General features: G+C 43.3%; 1 protein-coding gene across 3 annotated transcripts in view; it reads right to left on the minus strand.

Annotated features, from left to right (window-relative positions):
- STAC (SH3 and cysteine rich domain) overlaps window positions 1–22,444 on the minus strand; it is a 146,667-nt gene extending 124,223 nt beyond the window's left edge. For all 3 annotated transcript variants that reach the window (XM_046001454.1, XM_046001453.1, XM_046001455.1), the window contains exon 1: window positions 22,155–22,444. In XM_046001454.1, the coding sequence (XP_045857410.1) occupies window positions 22,155–22,265 (111 nt within the window). In that variant the 5' untranslated portion in view covers window positions 22,266–22,444. The remainder of the gene's footprint in view (window positions 1–22,154) is intronic.
- Between the last annotated feature and the right edge of the window lie 755 nt (window positions 22,445–23,199).

Genomic DNA, 23,199 nt, shown 5'->3' on the forward strand with positions numbered 1-23,199 from the left:
CGTTGGGTCACCTACTAACCTACGACACGGGAACTGTTCTGAGGCTTATAACAGGATTCAAAGGACTCGGTGAATAGCTGGCAACCAGAAGCAGGGGCTCGGCGAATGGTACCTGCCATTACTGTTTGCACCAATGTGACTTTGCTGTGCATTGCTGGAGGGGAAGTGCAGACAGGCCACTAGTTGGGCGCCGTGAGACTCACGGATACAGGGCACATGGCCTGCGGGGCATTAGCTTCTTGTGGATGGTGGGGGTGGGGGAGGGGGGGGCCAAGAGCTCGGGCAAGTTGACCAACTGTTGTAAGTGTCTCATCTGTAAGATGGCATTGAAACAAGGTCTGTTTGGGATGGTTGTTGTGAGGATTAGATAAAACAAGGCATGGGGAATGGTAAATCATGGAAGGTGGGCACATGCCAGCCTCCTCCTTCCGGCCCTCTCTCCCATCTTCTTACTCACTCTTTGCCCCTCTCTCTCTCCTCCTTTTCTTTGTCTTCTTTTCCTGTGTTCCCACTATGATTATTACTGTCACCGTTGTTTTTAATTGAACCCGGATCTGTACCATTCACTCATCAGTTTATTCATTAAGAAAAACTATACGAAATGTTTACTTTGGCTTTGTGGGGAATAACATTTGAAAACAGATGTAAGAGCTTCCCCTACAACCCATTACTGCTTTAAGAAAGTGGGTGTGGCAAAAGCAAAAACCAACAAACCAGCCAGCCAACTGGGACTTAGTGCCAGAACTGGGTATGAATTTTAGGGGAGGCCTGGAGCAGCCACACGCCTCCAGACCAGCCGGTTCCCTTTCCCGAGCCTGGGCATCTGCAGTTCCCTCATCTGTAAAATGAGGACAAATGAAAGGCTATGCGAGCATGGCCTTGCACAGAAAGTCCTAGGGAAAAGTCCGTGCCCCTCCCTCGCCCCCGCCAAGCTCTGCTGCAGGGCCAGTGTGTGCTGTGCAGGGTCTGCACTTAGGAGGGTTTCGTACTCTCCTGTTGCTGTCTTAAAATTCTTCATAATGTCTGAACAAGCAGCTCCTGCTTTCATTTTGCACTAGACCCCACAAGTTATGTGGCTGGCTTTGCTCGCTGTGATACGATGCACGGAAGAATCCATCCTGCTGCCCTCCCGGCGGACAGAGGGAGCAGGTGCTCAGGTGCCTAGAGGCAGCAGGTCTGGAGTCCTGCACCTGGCTGTGGCTGCCCCTCGCCCAGCTCCCTTTCCATCCACGTCCCTGAAGCAGTCCCTGCAGGCTGCCTTGGGTTCCCTGCAGCAGCTCGGACTCTAGCCCCGGTCCTACACACATGTTCTTTTCTGTCCGGGTTCTTAAGGTACCCCTCTCTGTCAGATTCTGAAGTGACGCACCTTACTACCTTTTTGTTTATGACTTTAAAAGGAATGAGTATTTTTTGAGTATAAAAGAAAACACACACACACACACACACACACACACACACACACACACACACGCCCTCTATGAATATGCTGGGAAAGGCAGGCTCATGCTGTGTGTGGACTTGGATGCGAAATCCCTGCCAAGGAAACGCATAGCTGGGAGGTTCCCCTGCCTCCTTCACGAACCTTCAGCTGGCCATCTGTTCCTCTATTTCCAGAAGGGAGGGAGACTGTTTTTCACATGCTAATATGACTCCAAAATGGAGGGATAGAAACCTTAGAGGCTTGATCCCCTGCTTGTTTCAAAACGAACGCACAAGTTTGGAGGTTTCAGGTTAAATTCAGTCCTATGTTGCTGACCCCCTCTGCCTTCTTTATCCAAGTCCACAGCTGGAGAGGGAGGCAGTGAGTGTGGGAGGTCGGGAGAGGCTGCATCAACCCAGCATGGTCCTGGGGCTTCCCTCCTGCCAGCGGAATGAATTCTGGTTCTCTGTGGGTTGACAGAGGCTATGGCTGGAGACCTTGCATACAGGCAGCCCATCTTTTTTTTTTTTTTTTTTAAGATTTTATTTATTTATTTGACAGAGAGAAATCACAAGAGAGGCAGGCAGAGAGAGAGGAAGGGAAGCAGGCTCTCCGCTGAGCAGAGAGCCTGATGTGGGACTCGATCCCAGGACCCTGAGACCATGACCTGAGCCGAAGGCAGCAGCTTAACCCACTGAGCCACCCAGGCGCCCCCAGGCAGCCCATCTTGAGTCAAGAGAACATCTCTGTATAATTACAGCCAGGGTGATCTACGTAGAGCACAGTACACAAGCATGCGGAGTAGCTAGTTACATCAACGGAGCTCGTTCCCAGAGCATCTCTGTGCTTGTAGTGCCAGCATCTCCCGAACTGCATTTGAACTGCAAAATCTTAAGCCTTACCCCAGTCCCACCAGACCGAAATTCTGAGCGTAGGATCTAGTATTCTGTTTTTTCATAGCCCCCTTCCTCAGGTCACTCTGGTGCACATGATATTTGTAACTCACTGCTCTCTGGCATTCTGTGGAGGTATTCATAAGGCTTCCTAACCCCATGTGAATGCCTAAATGGCCTGTCCTGTGGCTTTGGCCTGTAGTGACTGTTGTGGAAGTGAGAGAAAAATTCAGCCTCTCTGGGCCTCAGTCTCCCCAATCCTAAAATCATCAGATTTTTCTGTGATGATCTCGGATGTTCTTTGCACGTTATATTTTCTATGCTCTGGGGTTCAAAGTCACCTAGTAACACTCACAAATAGTTATATAACACACGGGCAAATGGTCATTTGACAGCAGATGAACAGCTGTTCCAATAGATAAATATTACAATAGATAAATATCTATTTATATATTTATATCTATTTATATACTTCTATTCTGTATCTATTTACCTCTCTATTGTTTATCTGAATCTGGAACATGGTAGCTCAGGTGTGGAGTCAGATGACCCGAATTTGACACCAGCAACTTATCATCCATCAGATTGGGAAATCGCCTTCCTTGCAGGGAGGAGAAGATGAATAGACAGTGTCTGGTTCTGGGTCTGGAGCTTGAGAGCTTCCAAAGGGCAGTCACTGTTACCGTGTCGCCTTACACCCATAGACCTGAGCATTATCTCCCACCCATCTTAAAGCACAACAAGCCCCTCCTTTCCCTTTATCCCTCTCCCCAAACAGTCCTGCCCAAAGCACTCGAGCATGAGTGCTCCTATGTTGTGTGGGGCTGTGTGAGGCATTGAACTGACAGCAGCCGCTCAAACCCACTAAACCTAGAGACACCATCCAGGCGGACTGTCCAGGCACTGATTCTGGGAAGGACTTCAGTTCATCCATGACTTCAAAGTCAGTTGGAAGAACTTGTCTACAAACCTGCCAATGTGTGAATCAATTTCATGAAAATCTTTCCAAGAGTCTTAAATTTGTTACCCCATACTGGCCAGTTTCTCAGGAGGTCTTTATCCCAAGGTTAAAGAATGCCTATATTAGAGGATAAGACCACCAATGTGGTCCTGGAGAAGCAAGGCACCTGGGCCACCTGTCCTCTAGTCATTTCTGCACTTCAAACTGGCCAACCGGAATCTCAACAAGTGGCACCCCTCACTTTAAAATACTGTTTCTTCCTGGGGCACGGTATGCAAGACTCCATCAGGGCACATTTCTGCCAAGATCCCTGGCTTGCTCTCCTGCTACAGGATGCGTCTTGTGTTAGGGAGTGAGCAATCAGTTCCCATAGCCAACATCTCATAGGCTTTCATTGGGTTTCTACCAGACTTCTTTCAAACGCAGCACTCTTTTTTTGAGCAAAAATGTTAGCAAAATTCCTAATTATATGGAGCATGAAAGAGGGAAATGACTGCCCTGGCTGAAATAGCACAGGTAGAGAGCCGAGCTGGCAGGTGCCATTGGTACCCCACCCAGGTCCTTTCTGCTGGGGCCACTGCACCCATCTCACAGCTGCTTTGGTTTGCAGAGGGCTCTTTCTTCTGAGAATTGACCTCAGCTAATGGAAACCGTCACCTACACCCGCCCCCACCTCCACCTTGGGCCAAAGACTGACTGATGCCGAGTAAAACAGTCCTGTCCTATTGCCGTAAAGGCAGGGACAACTCTTGCACTTGAGAGCCCCACTGTGGATCAGGGAAGACTTCACTTTTGACTACATTCTTCTTCAGCCCTGTCTCCTGCCCTTTGCTGTTTCCTCTCCTCCTTGTAGGTTTTTCCTGAGAGTGTGCCTCGATAAATTACATGCTTCTGGGGGGCTCCATCAGTGAGCAATCATCTCTTGATTTCAGCTCAGGTCATGATCTCAGGGGCATGACATGAAGCCCTGTATTGGGCTTTGCCTTGGGTGTAGAGCCTGCTTAAGATTTTCTCTCTCCCTCTCCCTCTGTCTCAACCCCCTAAAAAAGAAATAAAAACAATAAATTACATGCTTCTGAACCTCATGGATCTTTACCAAATTATGGTAAAGGTTAAGGGAATAATGAAAAAGACAGAAACTTGGTAACTTCAGCAGCTATAGCAACTTTATGAGCTGGAAGCAGGCTTCCTCTGAGCTGGTCCAAGATGGTGAGTCTCACCATTGGGATGAGAAAGCCATGTCTCCCAATGGACCTCTGTCCATCTCACAGCTGCTGCCCAGAGCCTGGGAGCCAGATGCACGGGCTTTAAGACTCTAAAGAGATTTAGGCTCCCTGTGCTGCTGTCCAAATGGGTTGTTGCCAAACTTACAAGTGAAGGTCCAATTAAGAATAAGGAATTGTCCTGCCATGAACCTGGAGGTCCTGGCATTTCGTTCTTGGTTCCTGACTTATAAGTTTAAAATGTCTGCCATCTTTGACCCTATGATTTGTTAAATCAGTTTTTTTTTTCTTCTCTCTGCCAAGGTCATCCTATCAGCAGTCTATGAAAAGAACTTTGCCAAAGTAATTCTAACCAACCAAACAAACAAGTCAATCACATATGAAATAGTGCACACTGCTTCCTCAGACAAGTTCATAAAACCCATGAAATTCTAGAACCAGATTGAAGTTATTCCTTCTGGAAAAAAGATCATTCACAGCAAGAATATGCACAGTCAATGGTTTGAGGGGCTCCAGTGGGTTGAGTCGTGATCTGACATGAAGCCTCCTGATTTTATATTGTGTTCCTCCTTATATTCATCAGAAGAACCATAACTGCATGTTTAAATTTTGTAAGCTGGATGTTTTTGTCTTTTGCTCTTTCGCTTTTTCCTCATGTAACTTATTCATGGAATATTTATCTTGATCATATCACTTACAGGCTATATAGCTGAATAGAAGGGATACATTCTAATATAGAACTTAGAAAAAATCCATTCCAAAGAAATTGACAGTAATGAAACCTTATATTTAGGAATTTATCTTTCCAAATGTTTTAACCGGAATATCAGGTCCACCAAGGACAATCACTGAGAAATTGACCAATATAAAGTATCCAGTAAAAATGTATTGATATGAAACAAATGGATACCAGTTTGCCCTTTGAACAAGGATTCAGAAAGAGCAAACATATTAGAAATTTGGCAACTGACTTAGAGAAAATGTAGCCAAGAACCAGGATGTGTAAGCAAAGCCTGATGAACTTCCAGACCAATCACTAAGTAAAAAGCAAAACCAAACCAAAACAAAAAACCTTAAAAATTAAAAACCCTTTATTTACTTCCCTGGTAGTCCACTAGGTTCAGTTTCCATTCTAAGGAAAATGTGATTCCAACTAGTTTGATGATTTAGCTTCTAATACAAAAGCAAATTAGAAGAAGCACATTAAAAGCCTCAAAGTATTCTGCACAGAGAAATGGCCTTGTTGAAGGAAGAGTTAGAAAAATGTTAGCATTAGACACAAGATCCAGGAGAGCACAGCAGTGTGGAGTTGTTGGTACAAGGAAAAAAAACCTCTGCTATCTGCATAAAGTTCAATAGCTGCTGTTTAAAATGGTAATCCTGAGTAATTAGGCAAAGTAAATTGCAAAAACAATGTAATTGCTTTGAAATTTACAAAGCATTTGCAGCCCTGTTCTATGTGAATGAAATTCCATGTGTCATAGTCTCCTTTTGAAAGCAGGGAAATGTGAACTAGATTACGGAAAGATTTGCAAGCAAAATTCTCAACTGGGAAATGCTTGGCACATCAGAGGACATGTTCTCTGTTATAAGGAAGGCTTGACTCTCCAGGATGACTCTTTTCCTGAGCGTCTGTGCCTGGTAAGATTTCCTGGTGCTGCTTTGAGATGGAAGGAACACACTTCTCCCAAAATATGGAGCTCCAAGAAAATGTTTCTGGAACAAAAAGTAGTAACTAACTTTGCATAACAGTAGTAATGTTATCAGAAAATCATCCCTAGCCTTTTTCAATAGGAAATAGAATTTAAAAGATTGGATGTGTATCATGTGATTTTTTAGTGTTCTTTTCCCAAGGAACTTCATCTCAAATTTCATTCAATGAGCAGAGATACGAGATACAATTTATAATTGGCTTCTGTACATATATTTATGTCACCTGCACCCCACTTGAAGAAACGTTGGTTTCATATGGTCTAAAAAGATGATGTGGTTAAAGAAACCAGTCTAAAAATCTTGTTAAGCTTATTCAACTTCAGGGTGGAGACATCCACTGAGCTTTTAGAGTAAGATTAATGGGGAAGGGTAGAAATAGGCTTCTGCTGAAACTATAATCAGGGAGATTTTTCTATTCCAGAGATAACAACAATATTTACCAGAAAGACTCCCTGACTGAAGGAAATTTCTCGAATCCAAGGTCTATCTCCGCCCCTCACCTGGCTTTTAGTTTTACAGTGAGATGGCCCATGCTTATGGAAGGAAAAAATCAAAGTATTTTCTTGTTGGATGACTCTGGCCCTTGTGTTATTCTTTTTTTTTTTTTTTTTTAATGTTATGTTAGTCACCATATAGTACATCATTAGTTTTTGATGTAGTGTTTCATGATTCATTATTTCTGGATAATACCCAGTGCTCATTACAACACGTAACCTCCTCAATACCCATCACCGGGCTCACCCAACCCCCTCTCCTCCCCTCTGAAACCCTCAGATTGTTTCCCGGAGTCCATAGTCTCTCATGGTTCCTCTCCCCCTCTAATTTCCCCCCCTTCAGTTTTCCCTCCCTTCCCCTGTGGTCCTCCATGCTGTTCCTTATATCCTGCATATGAATGAAACCATATGATACTTGTCTTTTTCTGCTTGACTTATTTCACTCAACATAATCTCCTCCAGTTCCATCCATGTCGATGCAAATGGTGGGTATTCATCCTTTCTGATGGCTGAGTCATATTCCATTGTATATTGTGGTGATTGTCTTGTCACATGATGAGATATGAATGTAGATCACGGTGACTAACAACCAACCTCACAACTAATGATTGTCTGATATCCTCCATGGCCCAGGCACCAGAGGGGAACTTCAGTGAAGCAGTGAGGTTCACAGTCTTGATTCTCAATGACTCTGGACCTCTTTCCATCCTGCGTCTGATTTTTTTTCACTGTTAGCATCAGCTCTATGCTCTCTTGCCTGCTAATCCCACCCTTTGGGATGTTCCCCATCTCCATGTTTCTGGCTCTGATCGTGGAACTGCTACTCAGTTATTCTGGCTATTCACTCTGATTGTGGAGTCTCTGGCTGGGTAAGGTCCTCGTGGGTGAACCCAGCCTCTAACCCCATGCAAGCTCTGTGAAGACAACTCTCTCTGGAGCAACCAGGCACTTTCCCTTGTCTTTGAAAGTCCTCCCATTCTTGCTCTTTCTTCTTCTTTCCTATTTCTCCACTGCATTTTCTCAGGCCTAGATTGCCCCTCTCCCTGGTTTAGGTTCTCTCCACACCAATCCATCTTTCACTTTACTGAGGCAACATTAATGGCGCTTCCCGTCTTCACTCTTCAAATCTGATTTCCTCTGTCCTGCTTCTAAGATGTTAATCTGACCCCCATTAACATCCCTGTATGCAGAATCAGTCAAGCCAGTCATATTGTCTCCATCTTTGAAAGGTCATCCATAAAATTAAATTCATGCCCCATATTTTTGAAGTGTACTGTGACTACTACCCAGTCATGTTTGCACAGGGCTTCGCGGATCATGAAATGTTGTGCTCCTCCCTTCTCACTTTTTAGGAGGCACCCTGGTTCTTCTTTCTCCCACATACCTTGTATTATATTCATAGCAAATCTCATTGATTCTACTCTCAAAATATATCCTGAAACTCATCACTCCTTAAATATTTCACTAACTAATACCTCGTCTAACACACCATTCTCCCTAATCTGGACCGCCACAGCTTTCTAACTGGCCTCCTTACTTCCATTCTTGATATGCTGTAGTTCTACTATAGGGAGTAGCCACAGAAATCTTGGTAAAATGTAAACCATGTACTGTCCAGATCCATTTCCTCCTGGGCTTTCTCAAGTGGTGGCCTCTCAAACTTAGAGCAAAATCCAGATTCCTTATCACAGCCATGGAAAGTCCATAGGGTTTAGCCTGTGCTGTCTATAAGAATGTTCTACAATGAGAATAATAATCTATGATGTTTAATGTAGTAACCACTAGACACAGATGATTATAAGTACTTGAAATGTGGCTAGTATGACCAAGAAACTAAACTTTAAATTTTAATAAATATAAACTTAAGCAGCCACACATAATTAATGGCTACCATATTGGATGGCACAGTTCTAGTGGCTGGACTCTTCAGAAGTGAATCTCGCTTTCTGGACTCAGGAACAAGCACCCAAGATTTCTTGCTGCTCCTCAACAATGCAAAATTATTCCCACCTTGGGGCTTTGCCCAGATCTTCCCCCTACTCCCTTCTTATCTTCGATCTTGAAATGACAGCTCATACCCTCACTCCATTCCAGTCTCTGACTCAAGTCACTTTTTCAGAGAATCCTTCCTTGATCACAGAAGTAAAACAGGTCCTCATGCTCCCTGCTTCCACACTGTTCTCTTCTAAGTGGCCTTATCACTGCCTGAAATATACACATGTTTTCACCTTGTTTATTATCTGTCTTCTCTACTTTCTCCAGAAGTGTGGGTATGGAGTAGGTGGGAAACTGCCTTCAGGCAGAGCTGAGGTTTCTCTAGGTGATTCTGAACAAAGGCACAGAAGGGCAAAGGAGTTCGGGGTGTTTGCAAGGGAGGAAATACAATCATGACAAAAAGGAATCTGAGAACCTAATGTGGGTGGGGGACAAGGAAAAGGTGGTAAGCTCCCCAGTTAATGGATTTTATACTCAGGTGCAGTTGAAATATTCTTGGAGTAGAGGTGTCAGAAAGAATTAGATGGAAAGATGCCAGATGGTGGTCCCAGAACGGGAAGCTTGCAAGGGAGATTCTGGAGATGATACAACCACTACTCAGACAAAGTCCTGGGAAGGATCATGGAAGTGGGTGGCGATGTGCAAGAAAATGGAAGACAAAGGCTTAGGAGGAGAAAAGCTTAAGGGCTACAGAAGCCAGGGTATTTAGCAGAGTCATCTGCAGTGTATGAATGTCACCAACAATCAGAGCAGGAGTGATGTTGGAATGAGCGAGAGAGGGCATGGCTCTGTCATGGTGGGGACCAGAGAGAGCTGGAGTTGGAGTTGGAGTTGGCAGCTGACTGGGGATGCTGGTGGTGGGAGGAGGAGCCTGAGCACATGGATTTTAAAACTGTGAGTTTCAGAGGAGGAGAGACAGAGTCTGGAAGCAGTACTGAGGGTGCCCCCCCAGCTACCAAGCCCGGGGAAGGAGACAAGAGCCACTACCTGAGATTTTGCTGAAGAGTGAGCTGCAGAGGGTAGAATTGGGAATGCTGACCCTGGGGAGGGTGGCAGACAGGATGATTTAGCAGATGTGCAGACCTGTGTGGAGGGTGCACTGTGAGAGGACAGGGTTCCGCCATCTTGTGCTTCTTTTGGTGACCAACATTACTGGGGGAGGGGGTTGCTGGGATTCTTTTCCAAGTTCTCCATGTTGCCCTGTTCTGGTAAAACTGAGAATGTTGGAGATGGAGGGGAGGCCCTTCCAGGGGCACATGGATTTCTAGTATCCCTTTTTACTACTTTCCCTCATGTTGGTTTTGAGAGCAAAAATGGTGGCATTCCTGAGAGCCCAGGGTGTTCTGGATCCCTCCTCTTGCCCCCTTCTCTTGTGTCTCACCTCAGTCGTCCATGCTGTGGTCACAGCTGCTGTCAGACCTGAGGAAAACATGCGGACTGGAACATCAGCTATGGGGCTGTTACCAAAAGGCAGCATGGACAAGTTGCATTTCAGATCAGTGAAGCACCCTCTGGGAGCTGACAGACATGTTGTCCCTCGTCCACCTGCTGCCAAGCCACCTCTCTGCTCTGGCCCCCGGGGGTCATCAAGGATAACTTCTGGTTTTCTGGCTCAGTTGACTTGAGGGATTATGCTCACCAATAGATGAGAACACATGAAGAACCGGGCTGGCACTTGAGTCGAGCAGGATGGGTTTGGTTGAGAATAGGCTGAATTTAAAAGGCATGGATGGCCTCAAGTCAGGCGGTCCGAAAAGCAGCTAGATAGATCAGTCTAGAGCTCAGATTTGTGTTGGATTCAGATTCGGAAGATATCGGCTGGTGGGTGAAATTAAAACAGGTAACATGTCCCAGGAGAGATGTAGAGAGATTATGGAGGGTGAGAAGAGCTGAGGGCTGACACTAGGATGCTGGAGAAGACCAGCATTTGAGTGACCCCTGGAGGAGAAAGTGATAGTCCAAAGGACCAGACAGGAATTGTTCCAGCAGTAGGAGGGGAATCAATGGAGTGAGAGAAGGAAGGCGGGGAGCACTGGTGTTTAACTCTTCTGATTCCCAGATCTAAGGGACTAATGCTGTATAAATACAGAGAACTACAAAACGGGGTGTGCACAACATAGGAGCACATGGGAACCCCACTAGAGAAAGTGAGAACAGAGACTGAAGGACGGTCTGGAGCTGTTTTATAATAACCCATTCAGGGATGTTAGTAAGATTGAAAGGAAATGAATAATTTTATGGAAAAATACAAATTAACAAATCTGAATCATGCCAATTCGTTAAAAAAAGAATAGAATAATAAAATCAAAGAAATGTTCTCAAAATTTATTTTAAAATAAGTGTTAGGTCTAGATATTATTGGAGGTTTTTTTTTCCCCCCAAACATTAAAAGACAGGATCTGGGTTCTACAAATTGCTCCATGGGAAAAAAACAAAACAAAACAAAACAAATGAAAGCTTCTATAGAAATCTTCCCAAATTGGTTTTTAAAACTTGGCATATCCTTAAAAATAAAATCGGACCAAGAACACAAAGTAACTATTACAGAATAATCTCCCTTATGTATATAGATGTAAAAAATAATAAAGTATTGGCAATCAAATCCTAGCAGTTTATTAAAAGAAAATCCTCATGGCCAAGTAGGACCTTTTCCAGGAATGTAAGAAGGGTTTAATATTAGGCTATCTATAAATATAATCCACCACATAAAGAGGCCAAAGGACAAAAAATAAATAAAAAAGAAAAGAAATCACACGATTACCTTGATACTTGCCAAAAACTCATTTGAAACCATTCCACATCCATTCCTGATGGAAATTCTTAGTAAGCTAAGAACATTACCCATCTTAACACAAGAAAGACTGTCTCAATTTAATTGTGAGCATGAGTGGGAAGTCTGGAATTTGTAGAGAAGGAGGTCTTAAGGACCTCCTTTGCAAAGCACCACCTTATGCTTCTCAGGCTGAGTGTGTAAATTTGCAGTGGCTTCCACAATGGGTTGATAAACAAGAGAGCTAAGGCCAGTCCTTAGCACCCAACTCTGTACAATGCACTCTTACAGAGGATGTACACTTACGGCCAAACAGTGTTAGCATTTAAAGTAAGCCAGGCATTAGCTCAATACCTCCACTAATATTTATCGTATTTTGGGAGTGCAGTAAGCCCCTGTTCCAAACCTACCCTAATCTCCCATCTCCCAAAATGAAAATTATATTTAGAGAGGTGAAATTATTATTGCAGATATAATTATAATCTGATAACGATAGCTCACATTTACTTATTATGTGCCAGGCATTGTGTTAAGCACTTAGCATCCACTAATTAATGTAACCCTAATGACAATGCTGCAGAAGGGCATTATTATGCTCACTTTACAGAAAGAACAGTGAAGCTCAGGAAAGCAAAGGACAGGGAAGCGTATTAAGTGGCGTCCCAGAGTGGTACTGTGGATGTGAACACAGCTATTTTTGACTCCAGAGCCCATGCTTTGAGCCGCTAAGCAAGACTGTATTTCTTTATTGATGAATAAGAAATGGAATGTGGAAAATCTTAGGTTATAAAATTAATATAAAACAAATGTCCTGTATATCAGCTCTCAGCAGTCAGAAAATATAAAAGAGATGGTTTATAAGTGCAAGCCAGAGTATAAAACACCCAGACAATAGCTAACATAGAATTGGGCAGAAAGGATTTGAGGAAAACTCTCAAGTGTTTATGAGTATCATAAAAGGCATGTCAATACCTAATGATACATACTATGTTCCTGGATAAGAAACCCCATTACTAGTAAAGATTTCACTGAGATGATCTTAAAAGTTTCATGCAGTGAGTTCCAAAATATCATTTTTATAACTTGGTAGAAAAACAGAAATGTGTGCAGCTAAATAAATAAAACTCCCAAGAAGGTGCTTGTATTACCAATTATCTATTAAAAAGCTACAATGATTAAAAGGTTATAGTAGTCATGCCAAAGTACTGTAGAGTAATACATGCAAAATCATTAGAATATAACAGATGACTCTAAAGGAGAACCTAGTACATATTAGCATTTATTACATAATAAGTGTAACATTTCAAGTCAGTGAAAAAAGAATGAATTATTCAATAAATGGTTTTAGAAATACTCAGTAATCATTGGGGAAAAAAAAATTAGAGTTCTCCCATACCACATAACACCAAAAAAGCCAGATGGATTAAGGTGATAAAAATAACAAGTATTTATTAAAGATCTAGAGAAACAAACAGGTTATTATTTATCTGCTTCCAGGGTGGCAAAGACCTTTCTAAATATAAATGGAAAAAAGAAGCCATACGAAAATGTCATAAAATCAAAAAAGCAAGTTTCAGTCTAAGGGAAAAGCTTAGCAACATATATGAAAGATCATGGTTTTAATATTTATAAAGAAGTTTTTAAAAAATCAATAGGAAATGGATGAATGTTCTATTAAAATGGACAAGGACATGATCAGATAATATGCAAAAGAAAAAAGACAAATTTTTAAAAAAAAATAATCTTGTGTAAATAAATGTAATTAAAACAATAAGAAAAATTCCATATATCTTTGTCCTTCAAATGTTCTGATTAAAAGGCTATGAAACTACAACTTAACCAAAACACCCAAGCAAACTGGTTAAAAAATGGGCAAAGGGGGGCACCTGGATGGCTCAGTGGTTTAAGCCGCTGTCTTCGGCTCAGGTCATGATCTCAGGGTCCTGGGATCGAGTCCCAAATCGGGTTCTCTGCTCGGCAGGGAGCCTGCTTCCCTCTCACTCTCTCTGCCTGCCTCTCTGCCTACTTATGATCTCTCTCTGTCAAATAAATAAATAAAATCTTTAAAAAAAAATGGGCAAAGGTCTTGAACAGACATCTCTCCAAAGAAGACATACCAATGGCCAATAAGCACATGAAATGATGCTCAACTGATCATTTGGGAAATACAAAATAAAAACCATGATTAGATACCACTGAACACCCATTAGAATAAAAACAAAAACAAAACAAAAAAACCAGAAAATACAAAGTGTTGGAGAGGATGTAGAGAAATTAAAACCATTGTGTTTTGCTGACGTGTATCTAAAATGGTGCAGCCAGTGGGGAAAGCAATATGATGATTCCTCAAAAAATTAAAAAAAGAAATCGCCATATAATAAAGCAATCATGTTTCATGCCATAGACCTGAAAGAAATAAAAGCAGGGACTTGAACTGACATTTGCATACCTAAATTCATAACAGCACTATTCATAATAGCCAAAAGATGGAAGAAATCCAAATGTCCCTTGATGGTAAGTGAATTAGTGTAACTGGGAAAGAAGTTCAGAGAGTGAGAAAATAAAAAATAATAAATTATGAATGATATCAAATATTATCCTATTGAAAATATAGCAAAATTTCCTAGCTCCAAAAAATGTGATATATCCATATAATGGAATATTATTTAGCTTTTCAAAAGGAAGGGAATTCTGACACATACCAAAACATGAATGAACCTTGAAGATTTACATTAAGGGAAATAAGCCAATCACAAAGGGACGAATATTATGGAATTCTTCTGACATGAAGTAGCTAGAGAAGTCAAATTCAGAGAATCGGAAAGTAGAATGGTTATGTCAGGGGCTGGAGGCAAAAGGAGATGGGGAATAATTGTTTAATGGGGACAGAGTTTCAGTTTGGGAAGATGCAAAAGTTCTGGAGATGGATGGTGGTGATAGTTGCACAACAATGAGAATCTATTTAATGTCACAGAAATGTACACTTAAAAATGGTAAAAATGGTAAATAATAAATTATGTATATTTTATCACAAATTAAAAAAAAAAAAAACTAGGGTGGTTGGATTTTGATGCCTAAATAGAACGGAGACTTGAAAAGGAAAGAAAGAATGAACTAGAATCAAATTTCTCACCAACTCAGGTTCATGATAAAGAAATCTTAACATAGTCATAAAGCAGAATATATACATACATATATACATATTTCCTGAGAATTCATAATTACAGATCTGCCTTCACATAGATTTGAGGCTCGAATTGATATAACACAGTTTGGTCTGAGAACTTCCAAACTGAAAAAGTAATATAAAATTAGGTTCTCAGCTAGTGATGCCCTGGGATACCTGCAAAAGCAAACGTTCTTTCTTTTTGTTTGTTTTTTTAAAGATTTTTATTTATTTATTTGTCAGAGAGAGAGAGAGAAAGCGTGCACACAAGCAGAGGCAGAAGCAGGTAGAGGGATAGGAAGAAAGGGAGCCTGATGCGGGATTCCACCCCAGGACGTTGGGATCATGACCTGAGCCGAAGGCAGACACTTAACTGACTGAGGCATCCCAGAAGCAAACACTCTTGAGTGGTATATGTTATTAGAAGAGCAAAGGCAGCAGTGCAATCCTGAATCTTGACCCCTACCTCACACCATACCAAAACAGTGATTCTAAATGGATTATAAATCTATGTGTGAAAGGCAAAACAACATTTCTAGGAAATAATACAGAAGAATACCTTCATGTCTTTGGGGTAAGCAAAGATTTCATAAATAGAACACAGCATAACAACCATTAGTGGGAGTATGAATTGGCACAGCTACTTTGGAAAGCTGACAGTATCTATACATATGCCCTACAACCTAGCAATGCTGTTCCTACGAATACACCTAAAAGATGTGCCACAGGGGCGCCTGGGTGGCTCAGTGGTTTAAGCCGCTGCCTTCGGCTCAGGTCATGATCTCAGGGTCCTGGGATCAAGTCCCACATCGGGCTCTCTGCTCGGCAGGGAGCCTGCTTCCCTCTCACTCTCTCTGCCTGCCTCTCCGCCTACTTATGATCTCTCTCTGTCAAATAAATAAATAAAATCTTAAAAAAAAAATTAAAAAAAAAAAAAGATGTGCCACAGAGGATATACATAAAAATGATCACAGCAGTGCCACTTATAGCTGTCAAAACCAAGAAACAATCCAATGTCCATCATCAGAAGAGTAGATCCATAGTGGACTATTCATATAGTGGAATGCTATACAACAACGAAAAAGGAAAACTTGTGCTACATGCAACGGCATAGATAACTTTCATAACATACTAAGTGAAAGAAGCCAGGCATAAAAGAATATACAGTATATGGCTCCATTTACATAAAGTTCAAATAACTGAGATTAATTTATGTTGTTAGAAGTCAGGATATTATTTATCTTTGGGAAGGCAGAAATAGAAGTGGGTCTGAGGGAGATTCTGGTGCTGGTAACATCCTATTTCTTGATTTTCCATTGGCTGCAGACAGATAAAAAGTTTATATTCTGCAAAATTCATTAAGCTGGAATCTTGAAATGTGTGCCTTTTTTGGTATGATGCCATATTTGAGTCAAACTTTACTAAGAAGTAAAAAGCTACGGTATAATATTTCTTGAGGGTACTGTGTCAATAAGAATAAAGGACCTTAGAAGTATTTATATCTGGACCCAGCAATTCTACTTCCCATGAAACTAGTCAGAAATATAATAAAAGGTTTATGTAGCAAGACATAAATTTTAATATTTTAAAATATGTGAACGGTAAGAAAGAATCTAAATATGCAGTCAGAAGGGACTTCTGGGATAGATTTGGTATAACAACAAAGTAGAATATTATACCATTTTGAATATTCATGTTATTGATTATCTAAGGGTATAAGGAAACTGCATAACATCAAGTGGAAGAAAAAGTACAACACGCATTTATGTATATACGCTGTTCCAATTTTGTTTCAAGGGTGTGTGTGCATGCATAATGGAAATGTAAATGAAAGAAATACAGCAAGAAACGTAACCATCCTTATCTCCAGGTTGTTGTGTGATAAAGAAATTTTTCTTAATTATTTTTCTGTCTTCCAGTTTTCTGCAGTGAATACTTGTTATTTTTATGATTATGACAATAACTCAGTAAGGACATCGCTACTGTTGTAAAACCAGATGCGTCTAAGAAATGCTTAGGATTATTTGGTAACATGGAAATCAACAGCGGGTCACTGTTGCCAGAGCTAATCCTTTGGACTGAATGGTAAATAGGAAGGGGAAGAAGAGAGACTAATTACAAATGATTCCTTCACGTACTGTGGCTAGAAAGATGAGGATCTTGACAGTCTACCATTCTTATTTAATTCTTATTCTCTATTTCTTCGACAATCTAGAACTCTTAGAGTCTAAATCAGTGTTTTGCAAACTTGGCTGCACAATAGAATCATGAAGGAATCTCTACAACAATACTGATCCCTGGAGCCCTCATTCAGAGATTTCCATTTCGTAGTCTAACTGATGGATCGGACTCCCCCAAGGGATCTGAAGGCGAAGCCAAGGTCCCATTTTCTTTCATCTTCTCCCCTGAATAGCAGTTAAGTCCCTTATCAATAATATCTTCACATACACGTATGAGATGCGCTGGGCACAAAGGAGGCACTCGATAAACAGCTGCTGATTGGTGAACACACACCTTTCTGGAAGATGCAGCGCACATCCTTAGGGTTAAGAGATTCCTTCACCCTAGCTCGGATGGTAGTCCAGATTCAGAGAGAACAATGGAAGGAGGGGACTCCTTGGTCCATGGCTCCTATGGGCTACCGAGTGGCTTATATCCCTCTTCCAAAATTGAAGCCATAGGCTGGTGAGTCAATGGTTTATCTTCGTCAGAGGTGCAAAACAGCTAAGGTGAAAACCCTCAGCACTCAACAGCATAAGTAAAGTCCAAAAGGAGGCAAATTCAGTTATACTATTGGAACATCAGTTTTGGTTACTGAAATGATTCCAGTGATGACATGTGGGGTTGACTAGGGATAGAAGCCATCTAATGTGAAGCAGGAAGGGAAAGTAAATAATGTTATATGCTCATATATGCTTACAACATACTAGGTTACAGGTTTTACAAAAAACCCATGTCAGCTGGGTATTAGCATCCCCATTCTAGAGATTAGGAATCTGAAACTCAGCGAGGCTAGACAACTGGCCCAGAGTCATAGGGCAACTGATAAGAAAAGATCTCAATTCTTCTCTGTTTGGCCTGGAAACCTATAATCTCTCCACAACATCTTGGGTCATATAAGTGATGTCAAAGGGTATCCACACAAAACCTTCCTATGAGGTAGAGTTCTATGCCGTCAGTAAGTCAGTAGGAGAAGGGATATTCATTGAAATAAGGGATGCTGAAACATGACATTTTTCTTAGTATTCAACAGTCTCTATACTTAAAAAAAAATGAGGTTGTGGTCTTTCTGGAACAGTTAGTGGAAAGATAGAGGGGTGAGGTTCATCAGTGGTTTTCACATTCTTTCACTTCAACTAATTTTATGAAAAAGAAAACCACATAAACCACATTATTACTTCGGTTCACAGGCATATGCTCTGAGGAAATTGTCATGGGGTATCCAAGGTCCAAGAGAGTTTTTTTTTTATTTTTATTTTATTTATTTGACAGAGAGAAATCACAACTAGGCAGAGAGGCAGGCAGAGAGAGAGAGGAGGAAGCAGGCTCTCCGCAGAGCAGAGAGCCCGATGCGGAACTCGATCCCAGGACCCTGTGATTATGACCTGAGCCGAAGGCAGAGGCTCCAACCCACTGAGCCACCCAGGTGCCCCATGTTTTTTTTTTTTTTCTTTTAAAGAACTTTATTTATTTATTTGACAGACAGAGATCACAAGGAGGCAGAGAGGCAGGCAGAGAGAGAGAGGAGGAAGCAGACTCCCCGCTGAGCAGAGAGCCTGATGTGGGGCTCGATCCCAGGACCCTGGAACCATGACCCGAGCAGAAGGCAGAGCCTTTAACCCACTGAGCCACCCAGGTGCCCCAAAAGAGTGTTCTTAAACAGAAGTCCCACCGCTAACAATCTGTGTGATTTTAGGCAAGTCCTTGTCTCTCTCTTGGCTTTGATTTCCTCAAGAGAGAAAAGAGAAGACATTTCAGCAAACTTTGAGGGCTCTAGGTACTTGACCGATCTTATACAAGCTGTGGATCCTTTCCACAGGTGATGTACCTCTGTGCATAACTGCACAATTTTGAATGCAGATTCTGGTTGTGCATGCATCTTCCAAAGACCGTTTGTGGACCCCCAAAGAACACACTAACCCTTGATGAATACACCTGGCATTTGTGATAAGGGAACTACAGTCATGCTCACTAAAAAAGCCCTTATCTTTTAGAGAGGCAACCTGAAATATTTATGGATGAAATGAACTGATGTCTGGAATTTGCTTTCAAATGATCCAGTGTATCTGGGGAGGGATGGTGGTGGTAACAGAAATAACAGATGCAACAAGATCACCCAAGAATTGGTCACTGGGGAAGCCAGGTAATTAGTTCCATGACAGTTCTTTATACTGTTTCCTCTACTTTCATGCCTGTTGAAATTTTTCATACTAAAATAAATTTACACAACAAAAATTATCCCTGATTTGAAAAATACTCCAAGCAGATGATCGCTCATGTTTCCAACTCCAATAAGCTATGATGTTGCATTCCAAAGAACCTGCAAAGGAAATGGGCTTCCAAAAACATGCTACGGGCTCAGGGCACAGAACCTTCTTCCACTCCTAATGGATTCTCTGTTCCTAAAGGGTTTGTGTTCTCCTTTTCCAGATATTTCTGTGACATTATATTTAATTATCTCCATAAGTCTATTTTTGGAGGAAGAGTAGCAAAACCAAACCGAAGAAGCTCAACAAAAATTGGTCTTTAATCATTTCACATGCAGCTCAACTCGTTTTCAAAGATTTCTTAAGAGAAGATGAACATACTGCTAAATGACTTTGAGTGGCGTGTGACCTATGTGGTTAGGATATTACGGGAACGAGGAGCAAGTGAAAGAGTACACAAGCATGACCGATAGATGTGGTGGGGGCTGGGCTCCAGAGGTCTGCTGCCCAGCACCCTGTCCTGGTTGTGTCTGTCACTCAACTAGCTGTATGATCTTGGGCAAGTCACCCAACCTTTCTGAGCTTCTGCTTCCTTATTCATGAAATCAAAGAAACGGGCAATCTCCCTCACAGAGTTATTGTGAAGAATCAAGTTGTACCTGACATAGAGTACACATTCAGTAGATGCTGACCAAAGTTCTTTCAACTGTGCAAATATAAAAATAGATCTTAAAAAAAAAGACGTACGCTATAGATCAAAATGTTATCAGTAGTTGCCTTGGATTGTGAGCCAATGGGTTATTTCTTTTTCCTTTATTTTTATCTGGGGTTTTCAAATTTCTACAAAGAGCATTTTGCTACCCTTATAATCAGAGAAGAAAAGTCTTTTAGAAGGTAATTTTAGAAATCTTTCTTGCGGAAGTTTAATGCCCAGAGAAGCCTAACACGTGGTAGATTCATAAACAGACCGTCCGAGCAGAGTGAGGTGAAATGACTACTATTACCTTGTTCAGGCTTTCCTTTCTATGCTCTCATCTTCAGGGCAGAAAATCCCTATAAATGGCAGTGAACTTTCAGACCTGGCACCCCTGGTGAAGAATAAATAGAACCTTCTTCTGCTCCTGTTTCACGCCCTCCAGTCTCTTACCACATGTTCCTCCATGCCAGCAGCTAAGCTTTTTTTGAGGGGCTTGGACCCCTTTGAGAACATCACCCACGCCACACCGTAAAAATTCACATTCAGGCACACTATTTTGCGTTCAATTCCCTGGGGTTCATGGTCCATCCCTCCCACCCCCGGGTCATCTCCACTGATTAAGAACACCGAAGGCATGACAAATTTCAGAACATATATGCGCCCTTCAGGTGTGTAGCCCACTTGGAGAAAAATTGGCATGTACAAATTTGAAAGCCTAGTCAGAGAAGTCAGCGGATAATTATGGGTATTACATATGTAGTTTTTGCTCTGCCAAAGAATTTGCATCAGGATATCTATAAATAGCAAACCCATATAGTGTGTTTAAACCATGCCGTGGTATACGCAAATGCTAAGCCCCTACCAGAACACACCTACTGCAGAGCAACAGGCCCAACTCGAAAAGTTTTGTACCGGTTTCACTCTTGAGTTTTGCTGCATTCATTTACAGTCTATGAGACCATCTTTGAAATGGCTCCTAACCCATACCTCTTGGGTGGCTGATGGTCAATGATAGACAATGATGAGACACCCAGAAACTTTCAGTCAAAAGAGAGGTGATAGGTATGTGTGTGCAGGTTATGAAACAGCTTTGGAATGGGTATCTGTAGTGGGGTGGAGCCCCTTGATCTCAGGAAGGAAAAGGATAAACACAGACTGAGTCTTTACATTGCACTGGGTCATTTTACCTATTCTTCACAGTGACCTTGGAAGGAGGGTCTGGTGTCCCTATTTCCAACCGAGTTTTAGAAAAGTTGACACACACATGCCCCAGATCAGACATTTATGAGGGGGAAAAAGATAAAGATAATGCAAAGCTCTCCTTGATGGCTAACTTCCAGAGGCTGAGAAGTGTATAGTGCCCAGCAGCACTTAAACCAAGATGCACTTGGCTGTGATTTTGATCCTGCTGATTTGTCAATGGCTTTTAGGGATGTACCTAAAGGGAGAGAGGGATGGGACTTGTTTTGGTTCCATCTGCCCTGCCTTCCAAACCGGCATCCCCCTTCCCTTCACTCCTATACAGGAACCGCCCAGAATTCCAAAGATGCCTGGGGAATTCACAAGGAGATCTGTATAGAGAACCAGGAGCCCTGCACTTAAAGAAATCCATATAACCACAAACTCCATCTTAGGATTTTCACTCCAGGCTGAGATGCCATTTGACATGTCACTGCTAACGCTCACATTTTACTTGCTCCTCCTCCAAGATTTCCAAACATGTGCCTGGCCCCCACGAGAGTTTCAGAGGACGTGGGACGGTGGCACAAGTGCCGCGGGGCTGGCTTTGTGTGTGTGTATTGGTGTAACTCCTAAAAAGCAAGCGTAAGTTCTCCAAGTATTAACTTCCACAAGAGGAACCTCAACTTTCCCACGAACGCGGCTTTTTCCTTTCCCTTAGCTTTTCCGGAGTTAGGGGTGAGCCCTTAAATTAAACAGAGTCTCAGGGACCCCTGTGACACAAACACCCCTTTACTGGCCACAAGTGCCCTAGCTTTTCTGAAGGCGGATCCCTCGCTATCATACTTCATCCTTCAGAAGCAGCAGAACACCTCCAGGTACTTTGGGCACCAGCAGGTTGAAAGCACGGAACCACCAAGCCACCGAGCACCCAGGAAAGCGGTCTCTGAGCTTGGAGTCAGTGCGCACAACCGGCGTGTGCTTGCGGGGAAAAGCCAGCGCAGCCTCGGGTCTGCGTGGGCAGGTGGCTGGGTCAACGCGACGCGGTCCAGCACCGTTACAGCGAGTCCTGCCCGACATTCTAGTCTCAGGGGAGCCCTGAGGATACTAAGGGTACGTCTCCCGCCGGCGTCGGCGCCAGTTCCAGGGAAACGAAGGCGGACCGAGAGGGCAGGAGAGTGAGTTCATGTTTTCTTGGGGCAAGTGTGAGCGGTACCTTGGATTCCTGGCTGCTGGTGGATGCAGGAGAGGGCGGCTGCTCGGCGCTCGGCGCCTCCTTGGGCAGCCCGTCCACGCCGTCCTCGCGGGCGCCTCTCGGGGGGATCATCCTGGCGGCCCGGGAACGGTGTTGGGCTCCCGGTGGAACAGCGAGGCTGGCCTTCCCGCCTCTCGGGCTAGCTCAGCCGCGGGTCCCAGGGATTCCCATCCTCGCCCAGCCGCCCACGCGTCCTCCGCGGACTCCGCCTGTGCGCACGCCCGTCCCGCACGCCCGCCGCCCCTCGCCGGCCAGCGCACTGGCGGGACTGGCAGCCGGCGGCGGACGGGCGGCTCGGGAGCGCTAGCCTGCCGCGGGGGAGGCGGGGCGGCGGGGCGGGGCGGGGCGGGGCTGCGTGGCAGCCGCCGGGAGGCTGAAGGTGGGGGGAGGGGTGGAGGCCGCGGCTGAGGGGTCCTGCAGCCCAGCCGCGCGCGCGCGAGGGGTGCCCCAGGAGGGGTAGTGGAAGGCAGACAAAACCCGGGAAGGATTCAGCCGGGAGGGACCACCTGCAACACCACCCTCATTCCGCACCCTAAGGAACAGCGACTCCAAGGGAGACGGTGACTTAGCTAAGTTATTTATAGGGCTCAGTGACGGAGAGCGGGGAGAGCTGGGGTTCCCCCTGCTTGAAGGCACTCCGCGCTCCCGCATTCAGCCTTGGACTAAAGCAGAGGCAAAATGCAAAGAGGCTGTGTCCTCATTTTGTTGTGTACTTTTTGTGCTCAGCCCTCTAGACTTTTTTTTTTTTTTTTTTTTTAACCTTATTTAATCCTCAAGGCCAACCTCTTGGGCTGGGTAGCATCACTCACATTTTATAGACGAGGAAACCGAGGTTCTAGGGAGGCTAAGTAATTTGCTTTAAGTCATTGAACTATAAATAGTGGAGCTGGGATTGAAACCCATTTTGGCTTCAAAAATTCATGCCCTTTGGACTCGGAGGCCTCAGATGGAGGCCAGCTCTGCCTGGCTGAACACCCCACAGGGTGTTTCTGCATAGCAAGGAGTT

The sequence above is a fragment of the Meles meles genome, chromosome 4 (assembly GCF_922984935.1).
Source record: "Meles meles chromosome 4, mMelMel3.1 paternal haplotype, whole genome shotgun sequence".
Classification (NCBI taxonomy): domain Eukaryota; kingdom Metazoa; phylum Chordata; class Mammalia; order Carnivora; family Mustelidae; genus Meles; species Meles meles.